This window comes from Ornithorhynchus anatinus, chromosome 12 (genome assembly GCF_004115215.2).
Source record: "Ornithorhynchus anatinus isolate Pmale09 chromosome 12, mOrnAna1.pri.v4, whole genome shotgun sequence".
NCBI lineage: Eukaryota > Metazoa > Chordata > Mammalia > Monotremata > Ornithorhynchidae > Ornithorhynchus > Ornithorhynchus anatinus.
The window spans coordinates 36708989-36723669 of record NC_041739.1 but is presented as its reverse complement, the minus strand read 5'-3'; the positions used below and the strand labels follow the sequence as shown (position 1 = coordinate 36723669).

General features: G+C 53.4%; 1 protein-coding gene across 1 annotated transcript in view; it reads left to right on the top strand.

Moving 5' to 3' along the window:
* The window catches only part of MCUB (mitochondrial calcium uniporter dominant negative subunit beta), a 61650-nt gene extending 47972 nt beyond the window's left edge, over positions 1-13678 (top strand). Inside the window, exons 3-8 of the mRNA XM_029077036.1 lie at positions 274-444; positions 5249-5353; positions 8016-8176; positions 9164-9367; positions 10432-10548; positions 13573-13678. Coding sequence (XP_028932869.1) covers positions 274-444; positions 5249-5353; positions 8016-8176; positions 9164-9367; positions 10432-10548; positions 13573-13650 — 836 coding nt within the window. The 3' untranslated portion in view covers positions 13651-13678. The remainder of the gene's footprint in view (positions 1-273; positions 445-5248; positions 5354-8015; positions 8177-9163; positions 9368-10431; positions 10549-13572) is intronic.
* The last annotated feature ends 1003 nt before the right edge of the window (positions 13679-14681 follow it).

Genomic DNA, 14681 nt, shown 5'->3' with positions numbered 1-14681 from the left:
AGGTAACTGAGGCCAGAGAAGTGAAATGACTGGCTCAAGGTCCCACAGCAGACAAGCGGCGGAGCGGGGATGAGACCCCCGGTCCTTCTGACCCCCGGGCCTGGGCTCTATCTCCTAAATGACATCCACAGCACGGCCCCCGTCCCATTTGGGGCACCCAGTCGAAGTAGGAGAGAGTGGGCTCTAATAGTCTTTTTCATCTCTCGTCCTTCTGGGGGGCGATTTGAAAAACAAGGCTGCTTTTTTCCCTCACGGTTTGCTTCCTTTCTGCAGAAGTGACGGTCGATTACCAACACGGACTCCCCGTGATAACCCTGACGTTGCCGTCAAGGAGGGAGCGCTGTCGGTTCGCCGTCAAACCGACGCTCACCACAGTCGGGGCCTTCCTCGGGGACATACAGACCGAGGATAAGGGGGTCGAGACGGCGGCCACCTTCTCAGAAGGTATCTACGCGTGATTCTTTGCTCTTCCCTACCCTCCTCATCCCCGCTGCCCTCATCCTTCCCCCTGGGCTTTCTCCACCCCCAAATAATAATAATAGCGACGGTGTTGGTTAAGCGCTTGCTACGTTCCAGGCACCGTACTAAGCGCCGGGGTGGATACAAGCAAATCGAGTTGGGCGCAGTCCCCGTCCCACGTGAGGCTCACGCTCTTAATCCCCATTTTTACAGATGACGTAACTGAGGCCCAGAGAAGTGAAGCGACTTGCCCGGGGTCACACAGCAGACAGGTGACGGAGCTGGCATTAGAAGACAGGCCTTTCCGACTCCCAGGCCCGGGCTCTAGCCACTAAGCCACACTGCTTCTCTGGGGACGAGGGACGTCCGGGGTTCTTATCTGCCCCTCTGGCTCTTGACATGGCAGCCGGTGAAACCTGACAGCCTTGGAAATGCTGTAGCGAAACAGATCACTCCCCCAGACCCAAAAGGATGTTGGTTGGCGTTTTGTGTGGAGGCGGATGAGTTCATTGTTCTCAAACGGATCACGAGACAGGGTGTATTCTCCCTAGTGGAAAAGAGTAAACCGTGGGCTTGAATTTAGCATTTTAATGACTGTCGTTAAGTTGGTCTCTGCAGGCGTCCCCGGCTTCCATATCCAACATAAAACCAACGTGACCTTACTACGTGCCGGGCATGTACTAAGCGCCGGGAAAGATTCAAGGTAATCAGGTCAGACCCGGTCCGTGTCCCACACGGGGCTCTCGGTCTTCATCCCCATCTTACAGATGAGGGAATGGAGGCCCAGAGAAGTGAACTGACCTGCCTAAGGTCACACAGCAGACGAGTGGCAGAGCCCCCAGGTCCTTCTAACTCCCAGGCTCGTGTTCTTTCCACTAGGCCATTCTGCTTCTCATCGGCAGACTTAGATAATCATTCGCCACATTTGGCTTGTAGTCTTGTTTCAGCCTGAAATTAAGAATCGGGCCCATGTTGCTGGGGCCCGGGACTTTATCAACCTGAGCAACGTGTGTATGACCAGGAAAAAGAGGTTTAATAAGGAGACACTAGTGTGGAATTTAAAATGCAGACTATCTGGTCAAATACAATTTTTAGATAAACATGTTCCGGGGCAAAAATATATTTTTGAGGTGGAAGGTCAGGTTTTGTAACGTTTTATTAATGTGTAGTCAAGGGAGAGTTCATCTTTATGATTTTCATTTCCCGTTCCTTATGGGACCGTATAAAGAATGTTAATGTTATTCTGCTATATTATGGAGCCAGTTAAAGAATGCTAATGCTACCAACTCTGTTCTATTGTTCTCTCCAAGTAATAATGATAGTAATAATGTGTGGTATTTAAGTGGTTACTACTAAAGAAGCAGCGTGGCTCAGTGGAAAAAGCCCGGGCTTGGAGTCAGAGGTCATGGGTTCAAATCCCAGCTCTGCCACTTGTCAGCTGTGTGACTGTGGGCAAGTCACTTCACTTCTCTGTGCCTCAGTTACCTCATCTGTAAAATGGGGATGAAGACCGTGAGCCTCACGTGGGACAACCTGACGACCCTGTATCTACCCCAGCGCTTAAAACAGTGCTCGGCACATAGTAAGCGCTTCACGAATACCAACATTATTATTATTATGGTATTTTTTTAAGTGCTTACTATATGCCCAGCACTGTACTAAGCACCGAGGTGGATACAAGCAAATGAGTTGGACACGGTCCCCGTTCCCAAATGGCACTCACCGTCTTAATCCCCATTTTACAGATGAGGTGACTGAGGCCCAGAGAAGAGAAGTGACTTTCCCCAGGTCACACAGCAGAGCCGGTGTTAGAACCTAGGTGCTTCTGACTCCCGGGACTGGGCTCTATCCATTAGGCCGCGCTGCATTTTGGGCTTGGCTCTCATCTCTAGGATCCGTTCTAATCCTAAATCAGTGAGCCGGGAGGAAAGTCACCTGGACAGTCACGGTCTGCCTCTCTCTTGGGAATTCAGTATTCAGGAATGTTCCACACACTCCTCCAAGGAGCACGGCTCCCCTCCTCACTCCGCCCCTCCCCTCCCCAGGCATCCACCACTGGTATTTATTGAGCACTGTCTGTGAGCAGAGCACTGTACTCGGCGGTTGGCATCGGTCCAAGCCCCGTCGGATCAGTTAGCATATTCAGGGCGGCACCAGGGGAATCCCGTTCAGATCAGGCCCGCCACTTTTGAGGGACGCTAGATGCACATTAGAAACTAGGGTAGATTCCGGGGAAGGGAAGTGAAAAAATGCGACGGTTGAAGATGTTTTCAAAAGGTCTGTGAGTGGGCTGGGCTTCTCTTTAACTGGGGTTTCAAACTGGCGCTCCGAGAGTGCCCGGGTTTTGTTTATTTCTTCGCCGTGTGGGCTGACAGTTTAGAAAAGGTGCCAGTTCTTGGGGAGGAGGATCTCAAACGAAGTAATAATAATAATAATAATGTTTGTAGTTGTTAAGCACTTACTATGTGCAGAGCACCGTTCTAAGCGCTGGGGTAGACACAGGGGAATCAGGTTGTCCCATGTGGGGCTCACAGTCTTCATCCCCATTTTACAGACGAGGTAACCGAGGCACAGAGAAGTGAAGTGACTCGCCCACAGTCACACAGCTGACAAGTGGCAGAGTCGGGATTCGAACCCATGACCTCGGACTCCAAAGCCCGGGCTCTTCTCACTGAGCCACGCTGCTAGACAAAGGGGAACCCAAACAATCGAATGCCCGGAAAGGAAAGCAGGTGCGGAACGTGACTTTCCGCCGAGAGAAGGCAGCCTGAGAGCACGGAGGGGGGTTGCGCGGGCAGACAGCTACGGATGATGTGTTGGACTGTTCAAAGCCTCTCTCCTCTCCATCTTCTAGTTTACTACTAATGTGTGGTCTCTAGCCAAATGGGTTTTGTGTTCGAATACCGTAATGAGAGCCTGCAGGCGGTAAACCCTTGTGAGTAGGGATTACGTCTACCAACTCTTTCATACTGCGCTCTTCACGTGCTTCGGTACAGTGCTCTCACACAGTAAGCACTCAATAGACGCTTAATAAAGGGTCCTGGGTTTTAATCCCGGCTCTGCCACCTGTCTCCTCTGTGACCTTGGGCAAGCCGCTTCACTTCTCTGTGCCTCAATCAACTCATCCGTCAAATGGGGATTAGAACCGTGAGCCCCACGTGGGACAACCCGATGACCTTGTGTCTACCCCAGTGCTTGGAATAGTGCTTGGCACGTAGTCAGCGCTTTAACGAATCTCATCGTCGTTATTACTGTAAATACTATTGCTTGATTGATGGATGAAGCCGGACCGGGAAAGGCCAAGATGTTTTTATCCTCCTCACCACTTTATTGAGCTCTCTGAACTCTGATCGCCTGAACAGGAAGGAGAGTGGGAGGGGACGGCTGGCTCAGTCTTTTTGCCTTTTTTTTTTGATAGTGTTACGTGTTAAACTCTCACTATAAGCCAGGCATTGTTCTAATCCAAAGGGCAGTTACAAGATAGTTTGGACAAAGTCCCCGTCCCACATGGGGCGCGACGGTCTGAGTAGGAGGGAGAAGGATTTCATGATCCCTGTGAGGCAACTGGGACACAGAGAAGTCAAATGACCCGCCCAGGTTTTCCCAGCAAACAAGTGGCGGAGCCAGGATCAGAACCCAGGTCCTCCGAGTCCCAGGCCTGTGCTGTTTCCACTAGGCCACGCCACTTCCCTCTGTGTGGAGCCCCGTTTGGCTCGGTAAATGTAACGGGACGAATATCACGCTCGGCAGGAGGCGTAGGAAGCACAGGGCCCTTCGAGCCATTTTGGTCGAAAACAGGCCGGGTCGTCTCCGATAACCGGTGACCGGAAGACACGGTCCTTGCGGTGCCGGCCTTGGAGGGTGCCGCTCGCTCTGATCCTTTTAGAGGGCTCTTTACGCGGGGAGAGGAGACGGAGATCTCCAGCAGGCTCCGGGAAGCGTGGGGAAGGGTGGTGGAGGTGGATGGGGAGGAGGGGACCTCGTCAGCGCGGAGCGTCTGCTCGTCTCGTCTCCTCTCTTCAGGAGGGCATAACCTAACCCGTGACCCGTCCCTTAGCTTTTCTTCTTGTATGAGCTTCAGGGGTCACGGCTTTCCACCCGGGCCTTGGTTTTCGTTCGTGGTTCGGTGGGTGGGACGGTCCGCTAGCCTCGGTGGAGGCGTGTTTGGATTTGAACCGAAGAGAAAGGTGAGTTTCTGCTCTCGTGTCCAGAGGCCAGTGCCTTCATCTATTCCCACTGCGGGACTGGCTTTCCTGACGACTTGACCGTCTGGCACAGACCTGCAGAAACCGTGACGTGGACGTGGCCCGCAGCGTGGCTCAGTGGAAAGAGCCCGGGCTTGGGAGTCAGAGGTCATGGGTTCGACTCCCGGCTCTGCCCCTTGTCAGCTGTGGGACTGCGGGCGAGTCACTTAACTCCTCTGGGCCTCAGTGACCTCATCTGTCAAATGGGGATGAAGACCGTGAGCCTCACGTGGGACAACCTGATGACCCTGTATCTCCCCCAGCGCTTAGAACGGTGCTCTGCACATAGTAAGCGCTTAACAGATACCGACATCATCATCATCCTCAACTGAGCTGGGATTAGAACTCATGACCTTCTGAGTCCCAGACCCGTTCTTTATCCACTGCTCCGTGCCGCTTCTCAGATGGGTAGTAAAGAACGTTCTTTACTTCTTTTACCATCTGTGGGAGCGTTGGCTAGGGGAAAAGCAAACGCAAGGACTGAAAAAGGTTTTGTATTTAGTGGCGAAGGGCACATTTTTAAATGACTCTGTTTTCTCTTCCAGATGGCAGCAGGATTCCCGCTTCAACTCTGATGGAGGTTTTGCTAATGAATGATTTTAAGCTCGTCATTAACGATCGGACGTACGATGTCCGCCCCCCAGTGAAAAGTAAGAAACAACAGCGACCCAGGAATCTTCTAAATAGGAAAGCCCTATTTCCTCAATCAATCAGTCAGTATTACTGAACACCGGGACAAGAACTCTCCTAAGCACTGGGAGAGCATATTAGAATCAATCATTCTTTGGAATTCATTTATGGGCGCTCTCTGCCACCAAGGGTTTAACAGTCTACAGGGAAGACAGATGCTAAAATAAATTACAGATGGGAGGAAACATTAGAGTGTATAAGAGATGTACAGGGCTAAGTGCTTAGTACAGTTCTTTGCACACCATAAATACTCAATAAATACCATTGGTGGGTTGTGTGTCCTTGTTGAAGTCACATCTCCTCCAAGACGCCTTCCCTGACTTAGAGAAGCAGCGTGGTTCAGTGGAAAGAGCCTGGGCTCTTGGGAGGCAGAGGTCACAGGTGCGAATCCCGGCTCTGCCGCTCGTCAGCTGTGTGACTGTGGGCAAGTCATTTAACTTCTCTGTGCCTCGGTCACCTCAGCTGCAAAATGGGGATTAACTGTGAGCCTCACGAGGGACAACCTGATTACCCTGTATCTACCCCAGTGCTTAGAACAGTGCTCTGCATATAGTAAGCGCTTAACAAATACCAACGTTATTATTATTATTATCATTATTAATCCTTCATTTCCGCTACTCCCAATCCCCCCGTGTCACCCTGATTTGCTCCCTTTATTCACTCCCACCTCTTGGCCCCACAGCACTCATGTCCTTATCTGTAATGTATTGATAGTCACGTCTGTCTCCTCCTCTAGACTGCAAACACGTTGTGGGCAGGGAACGTGTCTACCGACCCTGTCATATCATTATATCGTGCTCTCCCAGGTGCTCTGAACACAGTAAGCGCTCAGTAAATTTGATCGATCGATTCCTTAATCGCTTAGGTGGTGCAGGTGAATATTGGGGCGATAAGGTGGAGAGAATAGGAATTGATCAGGGAGAGATGTTATTTCCGGGGGACTTGGAAGATGGGGAGAATTGCGATCTGACGGATTTGAAGGGGGAGGGTTTTCCAAGCCGGGGGGGAAGGTTAGGGGAAACGAGACTGAGGCACAGTACGTAGTTCAGCTTGAGAGAAACGGAGGGCGGAGGTTGCGGGGTAGTGGGAAAAGGGAGTGGATAAGTAGGAAGGAGTGAGATGACTGAGTGTCTTAAAGCCAGAGGAGTTTCTGCTTGATGCAGAGAAGAACGGGCCACCATTGGAGGCTTCTGAGAAGCAGGGAGACCCGTGCAGAACGACACTCTAGAAGAACGATTCAGGTAGCAAGCGCAGCATTAAGGACGCCAAAGGGGGAGAGACTCAGAAGCGGAGCAGTCAGCGAGAAGGCCGACGGCCGATGGGTTATGATGATGCCGATGATGGTGACTGTATTGGTTAAGCGCTTGCTCTGTGCCAAGCCCCGAACTAAACGCTGGAACAGGTACAAGTTAATCCGATCCGACACAGCCCCTGTTCCGGTGTGAGTAGGAGGAAGAACGTGTATTTTATCTCCGTTTGACAAATGAGGAAACTGAGGCAGGAGAAGTGGAGTGACTTGCCCAGGGTCATCTAGCAGGCCAGTGGCGACGCCGGGATTAGAACCCAAGCTCAGTCCTCCGACTCCCAGGCCCACGCTCTTTCCTTTAGGCCCCGCTGCTTTTACCTACTAGGCCACGCTGGGCTATGACAAAGTTAAAATTAGTGGCTTGGGATAACAGAGCGCCGATGACCACGCGCGACCTTTGTAACCCTCTTCCTTGCCCCGTTTCAAAATCACCCTGCAGAGGAGCCAGTTGTGCATTGGGAATGCGTGACTGACCTTGAGTGGGGCTTTCGGCGGCGTGAATGGTGGGAAGGAGAGAGAAGAGACGGAAGAGAGGAAGTAGAGACTCAGAGTCACCATATGGGCAGTTCCAGTTCTGGCCGGGCACGCCGGCTCCACGGGGCGAGGAGGCTGTAGCTCCAGCTGCTCGCCTCATTCGAAAGCCGTGCGGGTGACGATTGTGCATTTGCCTTCGTAGAGTCCATCCGTCAGTGGTGTTCACTGAGCACTATACGGTGTCCCCTGCCCACAGGGAGTTCACAGTTTAGAGGGGGAGACAGACCCATCCTTCTCATCCTTACTGGAGCCGGCACCCGTGTTCCATCTCTCCTTCGGACTCTTTCGTCCTGCCCACCTCCAGCTTCACTTCCAAGGAGGCCGAGGCCGAGAGTACTAATCCAAGATGCGGTGGTCCGCTGAGGGGCTGGGATTAGCTCGGCTGGCCCGACGCTGCAGATCGGAAGCCGGAATAAGAACGATGATGGTATCTGTTAAACGCTTCCCGCGTATCAAGCGCTGTTCTGGGCGCTGGGGTGGATACGAGTTAATCGGGTCGGACGTAACCCTCGTTCCACATGGGGCTCACAGTCTTAATCCCCAATTTACAGCTAAGGTAACTGAGGCACAGAGAAAGCGAGTGAGTTGCCCATGGTCACACAGCAGACGAGTGGCGTCGCTGGGATCAGAACCCGGGCCCCGGGCTCCATCCACTAGGCCAGGCCGCTTCGAACAGAACTCAGAACCCGAGTCGGGCATCGGAACGAGCGGCCGGAACGTGTCGTGGAAGGGGAGCGATTTACTCTTCATCTCGGTCGGTGTCGCCGTCGTGTCTTCCTCAGAGAAACTGAGCAGCGAGCACGCCACTGAGATGGAAGATGTAAAGTCCTTGGTTCACAGACTCTTCACAGCTCTCCATTTAGAAGACCACCAGAGGAGGAGAGAGCGCACTTTACTTGAGAAGGTCGACAGCCTGAAGGAACAGCTGCGGCCCCTGGAACAGGTCAGGTCTGCTCCTCTCTGGTCTTGGGTGATTCACGAAGGGAGGATTTTTAAATAGCAGCCAAAGCGTTGGTATCTCTATCGATGTCAGCAGGGTCCCGGGGTCCCTCGTTCTACAAGGGGCTGAGGGGTGGGAGCGGGACTTCAGTTGGTCGGTCGAGCGATCGTATTTGTACTAGACACACGGGAGAGTAAATATTACGGAGTCGGCAGGCACGTTCCCCGCCTGCTACGAACTCGCCGACTAGAAGGGGAGACTGTTAAGGGAGGAAGTAGGCGCGGGTCAGATTTCCGGCCGAGCCGTGCCGGGGGTCGGCTCGGCGCGAGCTCGGGGTCAAGGCGCCACCCGAAGACCGCTCCTCCTGGCCTCGGCCACCGAGCTCTAACCCCGGGGAGGGTGACGAGCCGTTTTGCCGAAGGGTTTTCCGGTGTGGGAGGGAGTAATTTGACCCCTGAGCCCAACCGCCCCGAAGCCAGCCAATTGGTTCATTCAGGAGTATTGAGCGTTACCGTGTGCAGAGCACTGTGCCAGGCGCTTGGAATGTACAGATCGGCAACAGACGGAGACAGTCCCTGCCCACTGACGGGCTTACGGTCTGATCGGGCCAGACGGGCAAAAACAACAGCAATAAATAGGATCGAGGGGATGAACATCTCATTAAAACAATAGCGGTAAATAGAATCAAGGCGACGGACATCTCATTAACAAAATAAATAGGGTGATAAAAAATATACATACAGTGAGAGGACGAGCACAGGGCTGTGGGGAGGGGGAGGAGCAGAGGGAAAGGGGGCTTAGCTGAGGGGAGGTGAAGGGGGGGTAGAGGGGGAGCAGAGGGCAAAGGGGAAGCTCAGTGTGGGAAGGCCTCTTGGAGGAGGTGAGCTCCAAGTAGGGCTTTGAAGAGGGGAAGCCAATGCTCCGGGGGGAGGCGGAAGCCGGGGACGCGGTCCGGACGGACTGACCGTGGGCTCGATGCGTGTCCGCCAGCTGAAGGAGAGGATCGAAGCGGGGTCCGAGGCCAAGACGAACCGCCTGATGTGGGCCGGGCTGGCCCTGCTGTCCACCCAGGGAGGAGCCCTGGCCTGGCTGACGTGGTGGGTGTACTCGTGGGACATCATGGAGCCCGTCACCTACTTCGTCACGTTCGGCAGCTCCATGGCCTTCTTCGCCTACTTCCTCCTCACGCGGCAGGTGAGCTTCCTCACGGGGAAAGGAGCGGGCAGCGGCTTTTCCCGGCGAAGACGGGGATTTATGGGGGGGAAGAGGCCTGACCGGGGGCGCTGACCGGGCACCGGACGGAGCCGGAGGGAGACCTGATAGCGCGTGGGGGGCGGGACCGTTTGCCGAGCGAGTTTTTAATGGGTTTATTTTTTTTTTGATCTTTCGGGACTTACTTCGAGAGTGTCTTTTGATTCAGATGGATTCTGTATGCAGATGACCGCTACCGGGTTTGGCGCTTCGGTGGTGTTGCGATGCTAGTCGTTCTCGGGTTTTTTTTTAACGGTATTTGATAAGCGTTTACTAGGTGCCGGGCGCTATTGTAGGTGCTGGGATAGATACAAGCTCATGAGTTCGGACACAGCCCACGTCCCAAGTGACAGTGAGAAGCAGCGGGGCTCAGCGGCAAGAGCACGGGCTTGGACGTGGGTTCTAATCCCGGCACCGCCGCTCATCTGCTGTGTGACCTTGGACGAGCCACTTGACTTTTCTGTGCCTCAGTTACCTCATCTGTAAAATGGGGATTAAGACCGTGAGCCCCAAGTGGGACAGCCTGATTATCTTGGAACTACCCCAGCGCTTAGAGCGGTGCCCGGCACGTAGTAAGCGCTTCACGGATCCCGTTATCATCATTATCTTAATCTCCGTTTTACAGATGAGGCAACAGAGACGCGGAAGAGTTGAGCGAGTTGCCCAAGGTCACACAGCAGACACGTGGAAGGGCCGGGATTAGAACCCAGGTTCTCCTGACACCCAGGCCCGGGCTCTATCCGCTAGGCCACGCCGCTTCTCATTGCGGTTTGGTGTTTACGTTGGTTCTTTTATTGCTCTTCCGTCTGTAAAAAATGGATCGTCAGAGTGCAGGCCATCCGCTCCGTGGCTCAGGAGCCACAGAGCGCGGCCGTTGTGAATATCAGCGGACCCTATTTGGGGAAATACAATCCTCTTGTCACACTGCTCTGACCACCCTGGCCTCTGGAAGTCAGAGCTAGAAAAACGCTGAAAAAAGACATTGGATTTCCTTTCGTCTCTATTAGGATTATTCGTATCCAGCCATTAAGGACCGGCAGTTCCTTCACTTCTTCTACAGGAGATCCAAGCGGCGGCATTTTGACGTGGAAAAATACAACAGGTTAAAAGAGGAGCTGAAAGAGGTACTAAGCGGGGGCGGGCCAGCCTTAGAAAAGCAAAGGTGGAAAGGGGGGAGATAAAAGATGGAGACCGGCTGCTAAATCGCCGCCTCCGGCTTAACCGAGCGGGCTGCGGAAAGAGCCGCCGCCAACCAGGCCCGGGCACGGTCACGAGCAGTGAGCCCGCGGCGCCCTGCGGCAGATTGTCACCCGGAGGTTATGGCCTAGGAGCCAGCGAGGAAGCCAAGGAGGCCACCGACTTGGTTACGTTGTACTCTCCCAAGCGCTTAGTGTAGTGCTCTGCGCATAGAGAAGCAGCGCGGCTCAATGGAAAGAGCGCGGGCTTGGGAGTCAGACTTCATGGGTTCGAATCCCGACTCTGCCACTTGTCAGCCGTGTGACCGCGGGCAAGTCGCTTCACTTCTCTGTGCCTCAGTTCCCTCATCTGTAAAATGGGGATTAACTGTGAGTCTCACGTGGGACGATCTGATGACCCTGTATCTACCCCAGCGCTTAGAACGGTGCTCTGCACATAGTAAGCGCTTAACAGATACCAACGCTATTAATATTATTATTATGATTATAGCGAATGCCCTACTGAAAGCTCACCTCCTCCAGGAGGCCTTCCCACACTGAGCCCCCCCTTTCCCTCTGCTCCTGCTCCCCACCCCATCGCCCCGACTCCCTCCCTCTGCTCAACACTCCCCCGGCCCCACACCGCTGGTGCATATATATATATATATGTATATGTATGTATCATATATTCTTCTATTCATTTTATTAATGATGTGTATACATCTATAATTCTAGTTCTCTATTTTGATGCTATTGATGCCTGCCCACTTGTTTTGGTTTGTGGTCTGTCTCCCCCTTTCTATTCATTCTTTCATACTTATTGAGCGCTTACTATGCGCAGAGCACTGTACTAAGCACTTGGAATGTACAGTTTGGCCACAGATGGAGACCATCCCTGCCCAACGACGGGTTCACACTCTAAATGGGGGAGACGGACAACAAAACAAAACTGTGAGCCCGTCGTTGGGTAGGGATTGTCTCTGTTGCCAAACTGTACTTTCCAAGCGCTTAGGGCAGTGCTCTGCACACAGGAAGCGCTCAATAAATACGATTGAATGAACGAATAGTGAGCGCTCAGTAATAATAATAATAATGTTGGTATCTGTTGAGCGCTTACTATGTGCGGAGCACCGTTCTAAGCGCTGGGGGAGATACAGGGGAATCAGGTTGTCCCACATGGGGCTCACAGTCTTAATCCCCATTTTACAGATGAGGTAACTGAGGCACAGAGACGTTAAGTGACTTGCCCACAGTCAAACAGCTGACAGGTGGCAGAGCCAGGATTTAATAATAATAGTGTTGGTATTTGTTAAGCGCTTACTATGTGCCGAGCACCGTTGTAAGCGCTGGGGGAGATACAGGGGAATCAGGTCGTCCCACGTGGGGCTCACAGTTAATCCCCATTTTACAGAGGAGGGAACTGAGGCCCAGAGAAGTGAAGTGACTCGCCCACGGTCACACAGCTGACAAGTGGCAGAGCCGGGATTTGAACTCATGACCTCTGACTCCCAAGCCCGTGCTCTTTCCACTGAGCCACGCTGCTTCAGTAGATACCACTGATTGATTGTTGAACCATCCCCCAAGGCTGAGGTTTCTAGTCAGCGATGGGTCGGTCGGGGCGGGGAACCTCAACCCGTCGTAATGAAACATCGGCAAGAGGAAAGACTACAGGGCACGGCCCGACCATTAACGGGCAATCTCGACTGCCTACATTGGGCATCGCCTGTGGCAGTGCAGTAATTACTATTATCGATCGCATCTATTGAGCGCTTACTGTGTGCAAAGCACCGTACTGGCTTGAAAGGGCTCGGGTGTCCTCCCCCTCGGCCTCACTTTACCACCTAAGGCGGATGTGGGAGCGATGACGTTCTCGCTGGTCGCCGGAGCCGAAGCTTAAGAGCTGGCCACGGGGAAACGGGGCCACGCGTAAGAGCGGCCAAAAACTGTGAATAACCCAAGCTCATGGTTTTTGTTGTTGTCTTTTTCATGGTATTTAAGCGCTTACTATGCGTCAGGCGCTGTAGTAAGCGCCGGGGTAGATAGAAGCTAATCAGATTGAACACAGACCACGTCCCACGTGGGGCTCGCGGTGACCATGGCTTACTGGACCTGGGAGTCAGAAGGTCGTGGGGTCTAATCGCGGCTCCGCCGTGGTCTGCCGCGTGACCTGGGGCGAGTCGCCTCACTTCTCTGGGCCTCAGTTCCCTCATCTGTAAAATGGGGATTGAGACTGAGCCCCACGTGGGACGGGGACTGCGTCCAACCCAGTTTGCTGGCGTTCACCCCAGCGCTTAGTGCGGTGCCCAGCCCAGCACATAGTAAGCGCTTAACAAATACCATTATTATTGTTATTATTAAGAATCCCTATTTTATATCTCACGGGATGTACCCTTCCCTATTGATTGGGGCCTAACAGAGCTGCGCCCCTGAACGGCGAGGGGTCAGAATAGGTGCCCGCCTGCATCCTCACGGACGGAGCCACCGGGGGATTCTCCGTGGCGCCGGTGGCGCGGCCTTCGAAGCTGAGGAGGGGCACCGCTACTCCGCCACGGTGGGGGGGGGGGGACCGCCCCGGGTGATCCGGGCTTCCCTCTCCATCGGCGGTAATAGTGAAAATAACAACAACCGTGGCATTTGTTAAGCGCTTACTATGTGCCAGGTGCTATACTAAGGACCGGAGTGGATACGGGCAAATCGGGCGGGACACGGTCCCCGTCCCCCGTGGGGCTCACGGTCTCGGTCCCCATTTTACAGATGAGGGGACCGAGGCCCAGGGAAGCGACTATGTCCGAGGTCACGCAGCAGAGGAGGGGCGGAGCCGGGAGTAGAACCCAGGTCCCTCTGCCTCCCAGGCTCGGGCTCTCCAGTTGGGGAAATTCCACCCGGCTACACAGAGGCAGCGAGCGGGTCAGCTTTCTCACTGCCACGGCCTCTCACCTCACCTCTCCCTCTCGTTCCTTCTCATGTCGACAGGCTGAAGAGTCCCTGAGACGCCTGCGCCCCACCCTGCACCTGGGGCTGCCTGTCCAGGAGATCACCGAGAAGAATTAAGGTCTCCTCCCTCCTCCTCCTCCCCCCCCCCCCCCCCCGCCCACCTCCGCTTTTTAAAATGTCCCATCTTTTTAAAACGTCCCATCACTTTTCTCCTCCTGTCGGTTTAAATGTGGTTTACAGACTGCGAACTGGATATTTTTTTGACTTTCAGTTTAGATTTGCGTTATTACAATAAAAATGAAAACTACTTTTAGTCACGGGTTATTTTTTTAACAGAAACAGGTCTTCCGTATTAATCTTAGGAGAGACTCATTGCTTCCGACTTGACTGACGGCAGTAGTTCGGCATCTTTCCCCTGAGCACCGAAGTTCAGTTTCTCTCCTTTGGTCTGAGTCGGTGATGGAAGAGGGTGAGAATTAAAAGCCAGCTTTCAGGTAGCCCGCACCACTGGAATTCTCGACCCCGCCGGACTACTGGAGACTCACGTTCGCTCAAACACACCAGAATGCCACTTAAGAACTCAAAATTTCACAAGCTGAGTCGTGGTTTCTAATCCACTATGGTATTTAAGCACCGTGGTCGGGTAAAAAGTGGCACGTTGCGACGTGACGGGAATTCCTTTCTCCGTATCTTTCAACTTCGCTACCCGAAACCGACAGGCCCTGTCGACTGTTTCGCTGGGAGCGTGGCAGGCCGAGTTCCGGCTGGGGCAGAGGCGAGGAGAAGATAAGTGGGGTGAGCGTTTTCTGATAATAATAACAACTGTGGTATTTTAAGCACTTACTCAGTGTCGAGCACTGCTGGGGAAGATACAAATAACCGCATTGGACACGGTCCCTACCCGACAGGGGGCTCGCTGTCTAGGCAGGAGGAGGAACAAGTACTGAATCTCCACTGAACAGAAGAAGAAACTGAGGCCCAGAGATGTGCAGCGACGTGCCCGAAGCCACACAGCAGGTGAGTGGTGCAGCCGGGATCGGAACAAGGGAGTCCCGGTTTAGAGTCCGGGGCCAGCGAGCACGAGAAGGAGAGGACTCGACACATTCCATCGCACGATCGATTTTTATTAGAAATGTGGGTGACTGAAT